This window comes from Semicossyphus pulcher, unplaced genomic scaffold (genome assembly GCF_022749685.1).
Source record: "Semicossyphus pulcher isolate SPU_LCO1_2020_fin unplaced genomic scaffold, fSemPul1.0.p SCAF_20, whole genome shotgun sequence".
In the NCBI taxonomy this organism is placed as follows: Eukaryota; Metazoa; Chordata; class Actinopteri; order Labriformes; family Labridae; genus Semicossyphus; species Semicossyphus pulcher.
In genome coordinates, this window is record NW_027211694.1 from 8,586,040 (window position 1) to 8,603,425 (window position 17,386).

At 41.6% G+C, this 17,386-nt stretch overlaps 1 protein-coding gene across 2 annotated transcripts in view; it reads left to right on the forward strand.

The window, feature by feature from the left end:
• tmtc2a (transmembrane O-mannosyltransferase targeting cadherins 2a) overlaps positions 1-17,386 on the forward strand; it is a 64,458-nt gene that overhangs the window by 22,029 nt on the left and 25,043 nt on the right. Inside the window, exon 2 of one of the 2 annotated variants that reach the window (XM_069671104.1) lies at positions 7,244-7,859. In XM_069671104.1, the coding sequence (XP_069527205.1) occupies positions 7,244-7,859 (616 nt within the window). The remainder of the gene's footprint in view (positions 1-7,243; positions 7,860-17,386) is intronic. The other variant, XM_069671105.1, reaches the window with a different exon arrangement.

The following is a 17,386-nucleotide window of genomic DNA, read 5'->3' on the forward strand; positions in this document are numbered from 1 at the left end:
CATTGGAGGCATGACAGACGTTTTGTTGCAGATTGGCAGCGATAAAATGGCAAGAGAAGAGGGCATATATTGATAGACTAAATATTTGTTTATATTTTTAAGTTTTTGGTTCAAAAAAATGTCAGAAACTAGTTCAAAAAAGGTCCTTAGAAGTCGTTAAATGACTTTTTCTTGGAAAACAGTCCAACAATTAAATTACCTGCATTCACGTAGTGTTGGAATGACTGAAAACACGAATTTCTGAATGGGGGAATTCAGATGAAGATTCCTGCAAGTTGGTACAACAACTTGGAAAGTCAAACATTTTTGTACCAAACTTGCAGAATTGACAGACTCTAATATTATGTAGAAACATGGCGGACAAAAGTGAATGTTGACTTGGAGGTCAAACATTTTGTATTAACTTGCGTATCAATTTATTCGCTAATTTGTAATTTGTTGTAACCGTACAACTCTGTCCATGTAGATTGACCTAGATTATGTTTTAGCAATAAAATACAAATCTTATTTGCAAAGTCCATGTTTTAAGCCGATGTCTTAAAGCTCGTGGGACGCTGGTTAAGCTCAGTTGGTAGAGCAGGCGTCCCATATTCAGTGAGGCTACAGCCTTTTACGCAGAGGCCGCAGGTTGGACTCCTGCCCTCAGCCCTTTGCTGTATGTCATTCCCCACTCTCTACTCCCGAAATTTCCTGCCTCTCTTCTCAGCTGTCCAATAAAGGCAAAAATGCCCCAAAAAATCTACTTTAAAAAATAAGACTTAAAGCTTGTGAACACAGTTGTAGAAAGACCTACTTCCTTGTAACATCCCAGGAGCACATGAATGCAGCAATATATTCAGTCTGGAATAATTTAATCCTCTCGACAGAGCAAAGACCGAATAAAGTTTGCTTCTCCTGCGGAAAAAATATCAATTTATTGTGGTTCTATTATTTCTGCAGTTGGCTGTAAAGTCTGCTTTTGGCTTTCTCAGGAAATATCCTGACACTTGTGAGAGAAATGATGAAGAACGTCTTAGTGAGAAATCCAAAATGATGACCCTGGAATGCTCTGTCATGCATTACCGCTCAAATCTGTATCCATTGATAGGGAAAAGAAAGAGGTTAACAAAGTTGTTTCCTCCTGGAAAATAACCCCAAGACATCCCAGTTAATACAGCCATCAGGCCACCCTTTACTTGTTTGAGTTTTGTCTTTGAGAAGTCCTCTGCAACTCTTCCTCTCTCCCATTTAAGAGCAAAACGGGCGGGTGAATGCAGGTTTATAAAGGTGTCAGCTCTGTAATCACACAGGCTAAACCTGGGCGACTGTGCCGCTGTGATAAAGATTTCTTTTGTCCTTTAAGAATGGTGGCTTCTCATAGAGTCCTAATCATCTTCATTCCTGTTTCTCTCACACAAAACAAGCGGCATCAGTGTTGTGTTTACTTCAGCCGTGCGCCAGCTCAAGATTAGCATTGTATGAATAGGCCTGTCTGCCGCAGCGCTTAATTAGCACTCAGATTGCTCAGTCAGGAGATGGAAATTTAATAGATCTCGGCCAGATGAGGGGTATTGAAAAGAGCTTGGTACTAAAGCAGACCAGTCGAGATTTTATATTAAGGGAAAGTAGAAGGATAAAAAGGATAGGAAGGAAAAGACAGCAAAGAATGAAACGCAATCAATCAGCAACTGAGAAGACAATGGATAGTGAAAATCAGGAGCTACTTTCGGCAATATTTTAAGTTAAAACAACATAATTTATAAGGCATTAAGCACCTCTAGATAAAAGCTAATGTAAGCATTTGATAGTGATACACAACTCCAAAGGAAAATTGCCGTTGGCTACTGCAGGGTTAGCACATTAGCTTGCCAACTAGGTGGGCTGTTTTAAAAGTTTTGCTTGATAAAAGGGAAGCTCAAACTTCCTAGCTAACATTAGCGAAAAGGCCTTAATCCCTTGCTAGCAGTAATGTTAGCTTGGAAATTATGCTATTCTCCCTGTATTGTGTAACACCTCTAAGTGTAATGTTAGCAAGAAAGTGGTTGAAGGCTAACATTCGCTGTTGTCTAATTTGCAAAACAGCAGTGTGACATTTTAAAAGCGCCTGATCCTCCCACCCTGAGTGAGGTGTAAGTTCCTGACTAACATTACCATGGGCTTTTGCAGCATTAGCGAATTAGCTAACCAACTAGGTAGGCTGTTTTAACAATTAAAATTGGCAAAAAGCTATATTAGGGAAGCTGAAACTTTCTAGCTAACATTAGCAGAAAGGCCTAAATCCCTTGCTTACTGTTATGTTAGCTAGGAAATTACACCTTTCTCCTTGTAATGTGTAAAACCTTCAAACTGTAACGTTACCAAGGAAGTGGTTGAATCCTTACGCTAGCTGTTGTCTAACTTGCAAGACAGCAGTGCGACATTTTAAAAGCGTCTTAGCCTTCCACCCTGAATGACGCATAAATTCCTGATTAACATTACCATTCGCTATTGCAGTGTAAGTGCATTAGCTTGCCAACTAGGTCGGCTATTTTAACAATTAAGCTTGCCAAAAAGCTACATCAGGGAAGCTGAAACTTCCTAGCTAACATGGGTGGTAATGCCTAAACTCCTGACTAATTTAAACCTTAGCTATTGCAGTGTAAGCGTATTAGCTTGCCATCTAGGTAGCCTGTTATAACAATTAAGCTAGATATAAGGGAAGCTGAAACTTTGTAGCTAACATTAGCGGAAAGGCCTAAATCCCTGGCTAACGGTTTTATTAGCTAGGAAATTGGGCTTTTCTCCTGGTGTTGTGTAACACTTTCTAACTGTAATGTTAGCAAGGACGTAGTTGAATGCTAACGTTAGCTGTTGTCTAACTTTTAACACAGTAGAGCGACATTTCTACGAGTGTGACATCAGAGAAAGACGGCTGCCGTGTGGATATGGTCACTTGCAGCAAACAAAAGACAAAAATAGCTAAGAGGTGATAATATTAATGACAAAATTTTCAGGCCAGTATCTTATAACAGCTACATTTTCATGATGATTGGCTAATTCATCTTATTAATGATGTCAGGGAGCAGGAGTGTGCACCCTCCTACAAAAAGGTTGTAATTCAGCCTCGCCTGATTACGTTAAGTGATGGTAGTTTATACTGTAGATGTTTATTAGAGTGGTGGAGCAGGCTGGATGAGAGCCCAAATATTTAAAGACTCAAGTGCAATACAGTTAATATTGATGCCCGTTTAATTGAGCACACGTAAACATTTAAACTGAAAAGTAGGTTTACTCAGCGAGTCCTCGGAGAGCTGAAGTGATTAATGTTCTGTCGTGACGTGCTGTGTGTGTTTGTCAACTGGAATCTGTAAACTGAACTTTTAAAGAATGCAATTAGGGAAACGACTCTTTCAAGGGATGCAGTTTTTGACTCGGGGGATTTTGAGTGTGTAGCTGAGAGGAAGATCTCTGTGGACCCTCTGCCACATGAGAGCCTGTCAGGGGGATAGTCAGAGCAGGACGGATTGGAACTGTAGCTTGAGTGTTGGGTAAATCACTTTTTTAGTGAGAAACTAAACTTTGTTTGTGTCCAAGAAAACACCACAGAGCATCTTCATAATAAAGAGTTACAATAAGGAATATCTGAAGACAACTATGTTACTAAAGCTAGACCTTTACTACACTTTATGATTACCTGATGTACAGAAATTAAATGACTATTACGCTGAGGAGGGCAGAGCTGAAAGATCCTTGTGCTATAAATAGAAATGGAAAACAAGGACTAAAGAGAGTGTTCTGACAGACTCTTTTTATAGCTGCACAATTAGTACTACAAACGATTGCAACCTCTCCAAGTCAGTTCTGCTCCCACTTAGCTGTATTTTTGGAAGACGCAGTAATATCCACCCGGCCCCTCTTTAACTCCTCTTCCTCTCTTTGTCCATATATCCTCCTTTGTGACTGATGTAATTAGTTGTACTTGGATATAGCTCATTAGCGTGCAGAAAACGTTGCCCGGTCCCTTATATTTAGCACATCCAATGTATATTTATGCACCGTCCCCAATAGAGGCCTACAGTGTGCATCTGCAGCAGGCGCAGCACATGAAAAAGCAAATCAGTGGTGGTGAGATCACTGTTTGGGAGGCGGTGGAGTGCCTCATTTGCATATTGAAAAGACACAAACCCAAACACTGAAAGACAGCCAATTTTCCTTCCTCTTACAGCAGCGGACAGGTGAAAGAAGACCTCACCATATTACAAAAGCAACCCCTGCCTAATGTCTCTTTTTTTCCACCCCTCCCCACAAAATCAGAAGAATAAAACTGAAAAGACCGAGCCCGTCCTGTACTTTGAGGATTGTGAATAGAGACCCCCGCTGCCGGCCTGCCTGCCCCACATACGGCGGCTGAATACAAAAGACCCTCCTTCTGTAAGAGCAATCACTACGGGAGAGCACTCTATCTGCACGGCTGCAGCGACAGGTCTCAATGAAGCCATCAGCGCGGGCGATGCTGCTGTCACACACATGTGCACAAAGAGACACACCTTTACATGTTGGCTCTTACAGCCACAAACACACACCGTTTTTTTTCATTCGACCCGCTCCCAACCCCTCATGCCTAATGCATTCTTTTCATCCTCCAGTGCCGGGCAGGAGCAGCGAGGGAGATGAGTGGTTGGCACTGATTTGAATATTTAAATTATTTATCAGCAGAGAGTATTGAGATCCGAGGCATGCTGAGGGACACAAGGGAGCTGGGCGAGGGTGAATCTAGCCATGTTTGGATTTGATAGGGAGCAAGAAAGTGGAAAAAATGGCTGTATTTGTAGTTTTTAGTGGATATTTTGCTTCAGAATCTGTGAAAAACATGAGACTGCTGTACACTCATAAGATATTACAGCAGAGCTACAGTAGAAAAAAAGGAAGTAAACTAAGTGATGTAATGCCCCGGCTCCTTAGATATATCGCACAAGGGAGAGTTCCACTTTGGCTAGTCGGACTCGGAGCCTGAGAAACACACACTTCTCTTTCCCTGATGGAGAACAATCCTGGGAAATGGAGGAATTTACTACAGCTCACGCGATGACAGGCCTGTAGGCGTGAAGGAAAAAACAATTAAAGTAGGATTAACGCTTTAAACAACTCTCACTTCGACACTGGGTTTAATGTACTTCGAGTTTTCCCTCATTGTTGGTTGTATTCTGGGTACAGGGCGGCCGCTCCATCCTCCTCTTTCTCTCCCTCCCTCTTCTTTATGTGCCCCGCACTAAGTTACAATCTCCAGACAAAGGAAGTCCTCGGCTGGCCCCCTGTCGCTGTCCTTTTCCCCCTCTCCTCATGTGAAAGCACAGGAACAACCGTGCTTGTAACCAAACATTTGAAAAGTGTGATTTAATCGTGGAAACACAACGTTTTTGATGCTCACATAACCCAGATTTTCATGTAGCAATCTACTAATACAAAATGTGGTAAATAGCTCTCGTAGATCTTATTATGTTTTTTGTCTATTGAACCCATCTAAGGCTGCAAGTATTGCGAGTATTTTCATGTTTAATAAATTATTTTACTCTTTGAAATGTCAAACATTTTCTTGAAAGTGCTCATCACAATGTCCCAGATTCTAAATTGATATCTTCAATTTGCTTCTTTTATCTAACCAACAGTCCAAAACCTCAAGACTCTTCATTTAGTGTCTGAAATGACAACGAAAAGCAGCTAATTGTCACATGTAAGAAGTTGAAACTACCAAATAGTTGACAATTCTGCTTGAAAAATGACTGAAACAGTTCATAGATTATGGTAATTGTTGGGGATTCTTTGATCAACTAATCGATTAATAGACTAATCATGTCTGATTAATTGACTAATCATGTTTGATTAATTGATTAATCGACTAATCATGTTTGATTAATTGATTAATCGACTCATCGTGTTTGATTAAACGGTTAATCGACTAATCGTGTTTGATTAATCGATTAATCGACTAATCGTTGCAGCTCTAAACCATCACTCCTGCTAGATTAAAGCATTAAAGCTCAACTTTTTAAAGATATTTTCATCCATACCTTCATTATCTTTGATCAAAGTTCTTTTTAAATGTTTTTTTTTTCTTGTGGGGTATCCTCTCGCTCTGCTTTGTTGTTGTAGCTGCCAGCCATTCATCACTCTTAATCCCTGTGGCGAACCTCATTTGTTGCAGTCTGCGAGTTTACATGAACGCAGCTCGTGTCCTCAGTAATGATCCGCTAATTATGAGAATCCACAGCAGCCTCGGGGGTGTGAAACCCACCTGTCCGTGTGTGTGTGTGTGTGTGTGTGTGGGTACCTGACATATGTGCATGCTGTGTGTGTGTGTGACATATGTGCATTGTGGCTCTCTCTCTGTGTTTAATCACACAATCTGAGACATGTTTATGTAATTTGGCGTCCTTATTGCATTTGTCCTTTAAATCATCAATAGATCATCAGCAACAGGAAAAAATATTGTTACAGATGAGACTTGAATTTCTTTGCTTTATTTGTACTTACATGTTTCATTTTTTTCATTATATAGTGTTTGTTTTAGTTTAAAGCTGCAATATCATTTTTTTTTGTAAAGATTAAAGCTACTGCTATGTATTTATAAACGATTGATCACATGACTGCTTGTATGTCAAGGGGTCGTTCGTCTATGCGAAGATTTATAGCAAATTGTTTTGGATGACCCCCACAGTTCTCATTGGTGTCATTTTCACCCACAGTGAACTTAAACACAACTTCAAATTATGGCAATGTAGCTTTGTATCTGCAGTATGTTTGAAGTGCAAATCTCAAAGATCTCAGTTTCGTTGTCTTTGGCGGCACCTATGGCAATAAGCGGTACTTAGATGAGCACACTTCCCAGATATCCAGACAGTGTCGCATGTGTGACGTCCACGGTTGGCTCCGGTTGTAACTCTTGATTTTCCTTGCTGACGGTCGCTTTCCTTTTTAGACTGTTTGCCTTCATCTGAGCGTTGAGTTTGTTTCTTTTTCTTTGGATTTTCACTTATTTTTGAAGTTGTATCTGTAGTCATCCATCTTTTCTTTGTTTGTTCAGCCATAGTAGATTACTGTTTACTCGCAACACTTGCAGAGACCAGAAAAACAGCACCCCCCCGTCCCTACATTTCCTGTCATATATTCACTGTCGTATCAATAAAGGTGAAAGGCCTATTACAATAAATAAACACTTCTTATGTTTCATACTGAAAATGATCATGTTGAACTATCATTAATAATTTATGTCTTCTGCTTTTTATAGCCGAGCCATCAAGACCAACCAGGACCTCCTCCCTGAGACTCCGTGGACCAACATCCTGTACGACGACTTCTGGGGCACCCTGCTCACCCACAGCGGCAGCCACAAGTCCTTCCGTCCGCTCTGCACCCTCTCCTTCCGCCTCAACTACACCCTGCACGGCCTGCGCCCCTGGGGCTTCCACCTGCTGAACGTGCTGCTGCACGCCCTCGTCACCGCCCTCTTCACGGCCTTCAGTCGCCCGCTTCTCGGTGGAGGACTTTGGAGCCTGCTCGCCGGCCTTCTCTTTGCGTCGCACCCGGTTCACACTGAAGCAGTCGCAGGCGTGGTCGGGAGGGCGGACGTCGGCGCCGCGTTGTTGTTCTTGCTGTCTCTTCTCTGCTATATGAGACACTGCGGACTTCGTGGGGACCAACGCGGGACTTTTCAGAGCAGAAAATGTGGCGGCTGTTCAGTCACCCTCTGCTGGGGCTGGATGCTGAGCAGCCTGTGGTGCGCAGCAGCCAGCATGCTGTGGAAGGAGCAGGGGGTGACGGTGCTGGCTGTGTCCGCTGTGTACGACCTCTTCGTGTTCCAGAGGCTCCGCTTCCGCCAGGCGCTTCTGCTCCTGCTCGGAAAGGTAAATTAATTCACAACACGATGCGTTTACTGGCCCTTGTTTTGTTGTCTCTACTTTTCTAGTTTCCTCTTCCTTCCCTCTGAGGCAAACCTCCTCCTAGCAGCTGTTGACGCTTCCTGCACGGTGGATTTAGTTTCGTGTGTTTGCCTTTCATTATGAGTGTAATTAGGAAAGCTGTTCTGCAGCGTGCTGCATGAAAACTAAGCTATTCTCATTTGTCTTCTGCTAAACAGGAAGACACAATATGCAGAGAGGAAGTTTTGCCACTTCCTCGCAACTTCGCTTTGCTGCAGTAAATAGATGCACGTTAATGCAAGGAAATTTAGATTAGGATCTCGGCCTCATTATGTGTGCAGCAGTCGCGCAGGAAAAGCTATTTTCGGGGTGAGTTGTTTTTGTTTTTTTTCGCAATTTAAAGCGGCGAAAGGTATGTGCGGAATAACAATAACACATCCTGGTAAATTATTCGGTCCATTTGTTGTGTAACCGGTCCGCATGTACACACGCTGTGCTCCCTCTGAAGGACTCCACCTTGACGCTGTGACTCATCTGATTATAGGAATCAGCGTTTGACTGGAAGACCTCCTCTCGCAGGCACCACTCTACATTTGATTATAGAAACTGCTCCTTAGCCGACGTGATGGTCCTCGTAAAACGCATAACTAGCGTGATAAAAAAAGTCCCCTTGGGTTTAGTGAGCAAGGGCAGTCTGGCTCTCGGTTGTGTGTGTGCGTGTGCCTCCTTCTTGAGGAAACATCTATAAATACCTCCGTTTGTCGCACTGCAACCTTGTATACGACATCCTATGGAACTCTCTGTTGTATACAAACTCCATCCTGTTACTGTCCTGTCCTATTTACACAGTCAGCATTACAAATAAAACATGCATGTGTGTGAGGCTTAAGCGTACCTGTGGGGCAGCTCGTTGTTTCTGGCAGGATGATAACCCTCAGACTGTTATTAGAGGGCCTGCGGTGAGCGGCCCACAGAGATCACAGAGGGCAGAAATGGGGAGTTATGATGTTTTCTTTCGCCCTGCTTGGCAGGAGTGACTCACGCGTGTGTGCTTCCCCTACTACTGTACCCTTAACGGCTGCAAAACAACACCTGACTTTCAAATCGTACCCAGGGTAATATTAAAGCTGCTAAATCATGTTGGAGAAGCTACCAGCAGGAAAAAGGATGATGAGGAAGACCAAATAATATCAACACAGTGTAATACAACATCAAAACTTAACTTCCTTTAAATCTAGTTTTGCCTCCTGTTTTAAACCCCTATTGCTTTAAGATTTTAAAAGGCCATTTCACATGAGAGGTATATACTGTATTAGTTTTCTCTGTGTTTGAAGCAATATCATGTGGCACCTGTGGCTCAGTGGTAGAGTCGGTTGTCTCTCAGCCAGAAGGTTGGCGGTTCGATCCCTTATTGCTGCAGTCTACATGTTGAAGTGTCCTTGGGCAAGGCGTGTGAATGTTATTAATACACATGTTGGGTGCTTTACGTAGCAGCCTCTGCTATTGGTGTCCATTTACCATTCAATTTAAATATTTTACTGCGTAGACATAAGTCTCCATGTTTTGTATATGGAAAATATGGAAACCAAGTTATCATGTCTTATTTACAACTTTGCATTTGTTCAATCAGCCAACTTTCTGAGACTGTTGTGAAAAAAGAGAACACGGACAAACGTACTGGGAAAAAATTACTGACACACTTACTTTTCTTAAGAAAAAAGATAGTAATTCATTTGGGATTGTATCAATAGTAGAGGTAGCATGTATAGTGAGAACAGGAGTGGTCCAAGTATCGAACCCTGGGGAACTCCACACAGCAGAGGAGCAGAAACAAGTGCAGATGTGACTTTAAAAACCTGAAATACCCCCCAAAAAATAATAACATAAAATAAAAAATGTAGATCTTCGCAGCTGTATAGTAAAAATGTATAAATAAATAGCTGTAACATGTAAAGTAAATACTAATGAAGACATCCAGCCATCTTTTCCAGGCCTCTGAGACCGTGTAGGAAAAGTCATTTGCACACCACAATATGTGATGGATTTCTCAGGCTATTTCATGGGAAATTAACACTATTAAATCATCACAGTATGCCTGAGTACAAAGGAAATGGAACTCATTTTCCACTTCTCAGTCAGTCAATCTGTTTTCCTCATGGATATTTCTGAATCTGCCAACAACAACGTCAAGAGCTGCGCAATGAAAGATCTTTGGAAAACAGATACGGAGACGCTTAATGTGACTCTCTAATGTGAAAATACACATATTTATCTTTGAAAACTGTTGATTATTGCCATAAATTTTCAAAATAAAGTTCTGTGGGTTTCTTATAAAGCACAAGTGAGTCTGTGGAGTTGAAGGTGCTACATTTGTTGGATTACCCACCTTGTCGACAACCTGAAATCCCATTTTCTGGAACGTTTCAAATCATCTTTAAAAGTAGCATCTGTTAAGATTCTGTCAGGTGTTCCTGTTTGTCCGTCTGCCCCTGTAAAAACAAAAATTTTAGAGACATAACCTTGAAATTTAACCAAAACCCGAAAGACGTCGAGCACTACCTGTTCCTTTCTGTTGCATTACACTCTAAAACATTGCATCACCCTCCCTGCTCGTCATCATGAAAAATCACACCTCTCTGTGTATTTATCACTCAGGAGAGCAGGGACATCACCAGCAGCCTCCACCTCTCTGCCCAGACACAATCGCCCCCTGCCAGCCCATCACATCCTGGTGCCAGCCGCCCCTCCCCTCACTGCCGCCAGCACATCTGGCTCATTTATCACTCTGGCACTGCCCTCCTCTGCTGCCCCCGTCACGGTTATCTTGGCAGGGAGCTCGTTACGTGCCGGGGGCCAGCCACGGGGGCAATCGTTTCCTCGATTACGAGCCAGACGTCTCGGGACGCACGGGGACACAAAAGGGAGAGAGGGATATCGAGAGAGAGGGAAACTATGTCCTCACTTCCTGTTCGTTATCAGCTCTGGGTCTTTGTCACCTACTGAGCCTGCAAAGTACTGTGGGAATGTAGATCTTTGCTGTGTCTTCATTGGATTGGATGGTAGAGACAGAAGTTGCCTGGTAGACAAGAGAACAATGCAGCATGTCATATTTCTATTAAGTCAACAATGTTTTCAGTCCCTCCAGGATGTCGAAATCGAAACAATTAACTTTTACGCAAATAAATGTATTTCCTCCGCACATGTACGTCACCAAACCAACTTCCTTGTTATCAAATATGATCGCCATTAGTTTTAATATTGTATCGACATCGTTGGGAATCCTTCACTGTGTCTTTAGTCTTTGGAACGCGGCATGCTAGGGACATAACTGTTAGCCGTCCACTTAGCCACTTCCTGATGCCTTGTGTTGAGTCTACTGACCAATCAGAGGCTGTCTTCCAAACTTCTGTCTTCCTTTCTCAATGATTTCATAGTAGTGTTGCAGCCAAAATAACAAGTAGAACAGCTTAATTTAATTTCTCCTTTGCACATATAGTTAGCATTGCAAGGCACAAATGCAGTGACAAATTTCATGCATTTCATGGTAGTTTACGTTGGTTTTATTCAGTTTTTACACATTTTATTTGGTGTCTTTGGATGGCTTTATTGGAGCATTTGTCCAAGTCACTAACAGTGGATGTGTTACACAGAAAAAAGCCTCAAAAACAAACCTGCGAAATCCTGAAGGAACTGATATTTTTGTAAATCAGAGCCTTTTTGGTAAGGTTACTATGAACACTTATAAGCAAATACGTTTGCTTCAGCAATTCTATTGGGGGAATAAAAGCTGGAAAAACTGCAACTTGCTATGCTAATGCTACAAAATCAGGCTGCAGCAATCCCCCCCCAAAAAGCCTGCAAATTCCTGGAGGGACTGTATTTCTTCAGCAATGAAGCAAAAGATCGAACCTTCCCTCGCATCGCATCACCTGACCGCTCCCTCACAGCCGCCACAAACAATAAAAGAATGCAAATCAGCCTTGGCGTAGCACGGGAGGCAGATGTGCTTTGGCCAGCACTCCATTTCTCATCCTATTAACTCCCTAATCAGACTGAGATGAGCTTTCACATGAGACAAGGTGGGACGGGGGTGGGGGGGGGAGAGTTACAAAGTGATGGATGGAGACAAAGGAAGGTGTGGTGCGAGGACTGCAGCAGCAGAACGATGCCGGGATTATCGCAACATAACGTCTTTGTTCTTTCCACTCTTGGTTTGTCAGTGGCTGAAACAACTCGCTGATGAACGAGGCTCGCGGCGTTAGACGGGGCCCTGAGGAATAGTTTGCTTATTTTGGTAGTGGGATAAAGTCAGCCTGAGGATTAATTTCATTAAAGGCGTTTGATTAAATGTCGTGCGAGGATTTAAAGCATTTACGTGCCTGAGCAAAGACGTCAGTGATTATACCGTTCAGATGAAGTCAGAGGTGTGAAATTAAGTATGGTTACTCAAATAAAAGAAAAGGACTGGATTAGTTGGAAGGACATTTTTCTAATGAAAGTCAGTGTGTGCACCTGCAGTCAAATAATAATAAGAGATAGACATTAGAGAGACTTGATTTTGGTCTTGCTACTAAAGTGTTACGGACTCCTCCTCCCCGCTGACAGCTTATTGGATGTTCTGCCAATTATCTTGTAGCAGCAGCAGCAGGCTGTGAAATGATGCCCTCCGCTGCAGGTTCTGCTGCATGCTCTTTACTTACCTTGCATTCATGGGTAAACTGAATGCGAGACGTAATGCACCTTAAGACTTTGTTGCGCATCGAGACATTCGACCTCAAGCGAGAACATTTATTCTTCCTATCCCGAGCCTGTCTTGAAAAAAAAGTTGGATTCAGACCAACTTTACTGCACAGGCTTGTTGTAAATTTCCATTTTAACTTGATGAGTGCCATCTGTTCGCAAGTTTGTATCATTTTATTTTCATTTGCATAACCGACTCAAGTTTAATTAGCAGAAATGTCACCTGAGAGAGTTTTCACTGCAGATCTTTTAATTCCTTCTGTTGGAAAAAGCAGAGAAAAACAAAAAACTTATCAGTGCCAGTAGTGATATTATGGAAAAATTATAAAACTGGAAAAATTACGACAGATATACATCACCTTGTTTAGCAGTACTGTGAAAGATAAACAGAGGCTACAGTCCTCATCCCCCACTCTCTCCTCCCCTGTTTCCGACCCTATCCACTGTCCTCTCGCGCAATAAACGCATAAAAGGCCAAAAAATATATTTAAGAAAGAAGGGTTAAAGTTTTCCACCACCAACTATTGCACCAAAACATGTTCTTTAAACACAATATAATTTGGTATATGCAACAAGTTCTCTTAGATCACATCACACTTTATGCTTCTTCAATTTTTTTACTTCTCTCAAGAGTAACTACATTAGTAAACGAGGAAGTGTCACTCATTGGGTGTTTCTCCTTTTGATAATGGAAGCTGAAATTAGCTGTTTTGGAAGTAGCTTAGAAAAAGCCTCTTAAAACTTCTCTTGCTCACAGGCAGTACAAGTGATTTATCCTAGTATTTGCGAGTTTGTAGTTATTTGCTAGCAAGCTAGCTAGTTGTTCATGCTAGGTGTAACTTGCGGTTGAGGGATTTTGGATGGATCTTAGAGCGGATTTTTTGGAAATAAAATTGCCTTATGTTGCGCTCCATCTTTTTCCAATAATGCTCATACAAGGAGTTTGAAGAATGCCCAACCTAGAGTGCATTTATCCGTCGGTGCGCTTACAGTTTTCTGCTAAAAATCGGCTGCTGCTAAATCAACAGTTAGGTTTAAAAAGTGTTTTTGTTTATTGAAGTGAGGGTGAAATCTGAGTTGAGCAAGAAGCACGTTTTACTGAGCAGACCAGAGCAGGGTTAAGAGCAAGGGAGCGCATGAGAAAAGAAGCTACGTTAGCAAGGAGGGAAAATTGTTAGCTAACATGCTATGATTGGTGTAGCTAAAATGCTAAAGTTATTTTATAGTTTTTTAAGGAGTTTTTTTTCTTATGAGCACTGCCAGTATCGTCTTGGCTAGGGTTGTTCAAACACTTTTTTACATGTAGCATAATAAAACCAGATTTGAGAGAAAACAGTGACATATTTGTGGCTAAGTCGCATCTTAGAATCACATGTGATTTAATCTGGTTTCAAAGCATTTGAAGTAGCAAGTGTGGGGGCTTATATCACTTATACACGCCAATTAAGAACTAATCTGTTCAGAATTGATCCCTAGTAACTATGAAAAAGGGGCCAGCAAAGCTCAACCCAGTGCATCAAGAGCATCGAGGACTTTGCACTGAACCTCCATTCACACTGATGCCCTATATAACTCCAACAGGAAGCTCCTGAAATGTCAAGTAACCTGCTTGATCGCTGTCTTGGTGGACAGCATGCGAGGCTTCGACCCGTGACCCGTCCCATTACAGGTCTCTGTGCCAGCAGCAGCAAGTCTTTGATGGAGAGAACTATGGGGTAATTAGGTCACTCTATCAAAGTCAGCCCCTCTCAATGCCAGCCATGCTGCTGCTGATGTCGGATGACTTGGGTGAGTCGCGCCAAGTCAGCGGTATCCAGAAGACATTAGAGAGCTGGAAAAAGAAGTCGTAGTTCCGAAAATAGATTTCGGAGGATAACAAGATAACATTTTAATTCAACAAGCAGCAAAAAAAAAATCCCAGTATGCTGGAAAAAGTTACAGGCAGTTTAAATTGGACATGACTTTAACTGGAAAAGTCCGGAAGATTGATCCCCCGCTGTCCTTCGTCAGTCCACAGCAGCTTTAAACAGAGCGCTCATGAAGTCAGCCGTGTCCCGCTGTTTCTTCAGACATGTTTTAAACACTCTGCATGCTACAGTGTCAACATGCCGACCGCACACTTCTGGGATTAATAAAAAGAGAGCTAGTAATGAATGGCACTGTTAAAAGATGAAGGCCTGGGAGCTTAATACTGTATGTTTATGTGCGGAAAGTGGGAGACGGAGAGAATGAGAGAAGGGTAAACTTGAGAAAGAAAGTGGGTAATAAACTGAAAGAGAGTAAAAAGTACGAGAGGGAAAGCCACAGAAATTGACGCTGAATTTCCAAATGAGGATCCAGACTGGAGGAGATATGTGGAGGAGCGTGAGGTTCAAAGGCTTGGAGCGAGCGGGATGTTCGGTTTGACAGCTGGCGGGGGATTATGCCAGCCGTCCTCCATGGATACGCACAGATCTCATAAAGGCCAATCAATCAAAGCTAAAACCAGTTCCCAGGATTTTTAAATTAGACAGCAGGAAGACTGAAAACTGTGAGATTAGAGGAAAGAAATCCTGAAAACTTTTGAGACAAACACTGATAATATATTTGCTATTTGTGCAGCCATTTTGTTATTTGCATTCTTTATGTCCCCTCTGATACAATCATAATAATGTCAATTATAGACCTTCAAAACATGCTAACTTCGAACTCATCACCTTTGATAAAAAATGTATGGTTAGCCAGCAAGTTGCCCAGGAAGTAGATTCTTATGCTGTTAGCCACATTAGCTAATCCAGCGACCTGTGTTGTTAAAACTCATTTTGACAGTAATCTCTACATTACTTAAACCAAAGACTCTTCAGATATAAAGTTTACATTAATTCGCTTGGATCAAATGTCTTTGTCAACGGCCTAACAACCTAGTTGTAGGTCTCTGTGTTAGCTAGCTAGCTAGACACTAGAAGTAAGGCTTTTATTGAGAAGTTGGTTGTGTAACTTTAGATATGTTGGCTGTTGTAAAAATTCAGGTAACTCCAGTCCTTCAAAACAGTGTGTTGGGGAAAGTAGCGCAAGACTCCTAGCTTTACAAATAAAGTTTGATTTCAATTGAAATGAATCTCAATCCATTCGGTTAGCCACAATAGCTAATCCAGGGGCCTGTGTTGTCTTAAACTCCTTTTGACAGTAATCTCTACGATTCGCAAAACACAGTTTTTATGTCTTTTACTCTTTAAATATAAAGTTTACAAAAATAAGTTTTGATAAACTGTCTTTTTCAACGGCCTATAGACAACCTAGTTATGGGTCTCTGTGTGAGCTAGCTAGCTAGACGCTAGAAGCAAACGTTCAGGTTACAACTTCCTTTAGAACCATGTGTGTTGGGGAAAGCAGTGCAGCTTGATTTTGGGTAAATCCATTCAAGAGTTTCTATTTGTCTCAAGGTAAACACTGAAAGTACACGCTTAGATTAGCTGCTGTGGCTAACTTGCTTTGAATTAAAGTCTTTGATTTCCTTGCTTAATTCTTGCGTTAGCATTAGCCAAAAATATGAGCTCAAGTTAATCCTTAAATTTAAAAGGTATTTAAGTTCTTCTTCTTCTGGTTTAAATCAAGAAATGAGTCTGATAATGAGGTTAGCGTCAAAAGATAAGTTGCTATGATTGCTTTGTTTTTCTGCATGTTTATAGAAAACTAGTTTACCAGATGTTTCTTTCAACTTACAAGGACATATAGAGGCAGAAAAGACCTTTCTTGTCGTAGCAGTTTAGCTTGTCAAACACAGGTGTGACTCATAACCTTAATGAGGTCTGTCCTGGTGTTGTTAAACATGCTAGCTTACTGGCACTCCTAATGTGATTAGTTACACCTGTGCTTCTCCTGCCAGCAGTCAAAGGTCCAAGAAACTTCCAGAATTAAGTCTCAAGTTTTGATGTTTTTCAAACGTTATTCCCTGTGTAGATTCAGGATTAGCTTTAAGTTTTGCTTTATGTTTTAAGCTATTTTCTTACTCAGAATAGCTAACTTTAAGCACTGTGTTAGTTCTAATAGTGATTTGCAATGTTCTTCTGACCATAGAGCGACAATTTAAGATGGAATTGAAGGGACAATAGATAAATCAACATCTTAGTAGGTAGGTAAAAGGATGTTTTAGAGCAATCAGAGGGCGTAGTTGAGCAGGAAATAAGAAATAACTTGTTGCTTCTAAGAACACACCAATAATGACGTTGGTTTCAAGCTGGCGAGGAAACTGCACTTAGTAGCTGCTTAGTTTGTAAAATAATGGTAATAAATCACCGAAAACTAGCCTCTGCTCTTGTTTGAGTTGTGTGGGTGTGATTGATCGGGAAGTCAATTAGGGAACGCTTTAGAAATTGACAAAGCAGCGAGGGGTAAAATGAAGCTCATCCACCTAAATACCACAAATGACTCTCTTGCTGGAAATTGGCTTATCTTCTGATACCAAGCAGAATTGGATTTCTCAGACAGTTTCCTCCCTCGACAGCCAATATGGGCTCATCCATCAATACGCACACTCCCCTTTTTGTGTAAAAGGCACTCTGTCTCCACCTTTCAGCATCCGAATCAATATCCAATTTTTTTCCGCTTTCACTTCCTCGCTGCCTCTCCGGGTGCTTTTAAAATGTTGAACTCCTTGAACTGAGCCTTTTCCATCTTTTTATTGACAAGTAACCTCCTGTAAAGAGCCTTGACCGCACTTCCACCTCAGGTAACCTCTTCACTTTTCCATTTAATATCTGCAGAAATCAAGAACTGAAGCGAAACCAGTGTCT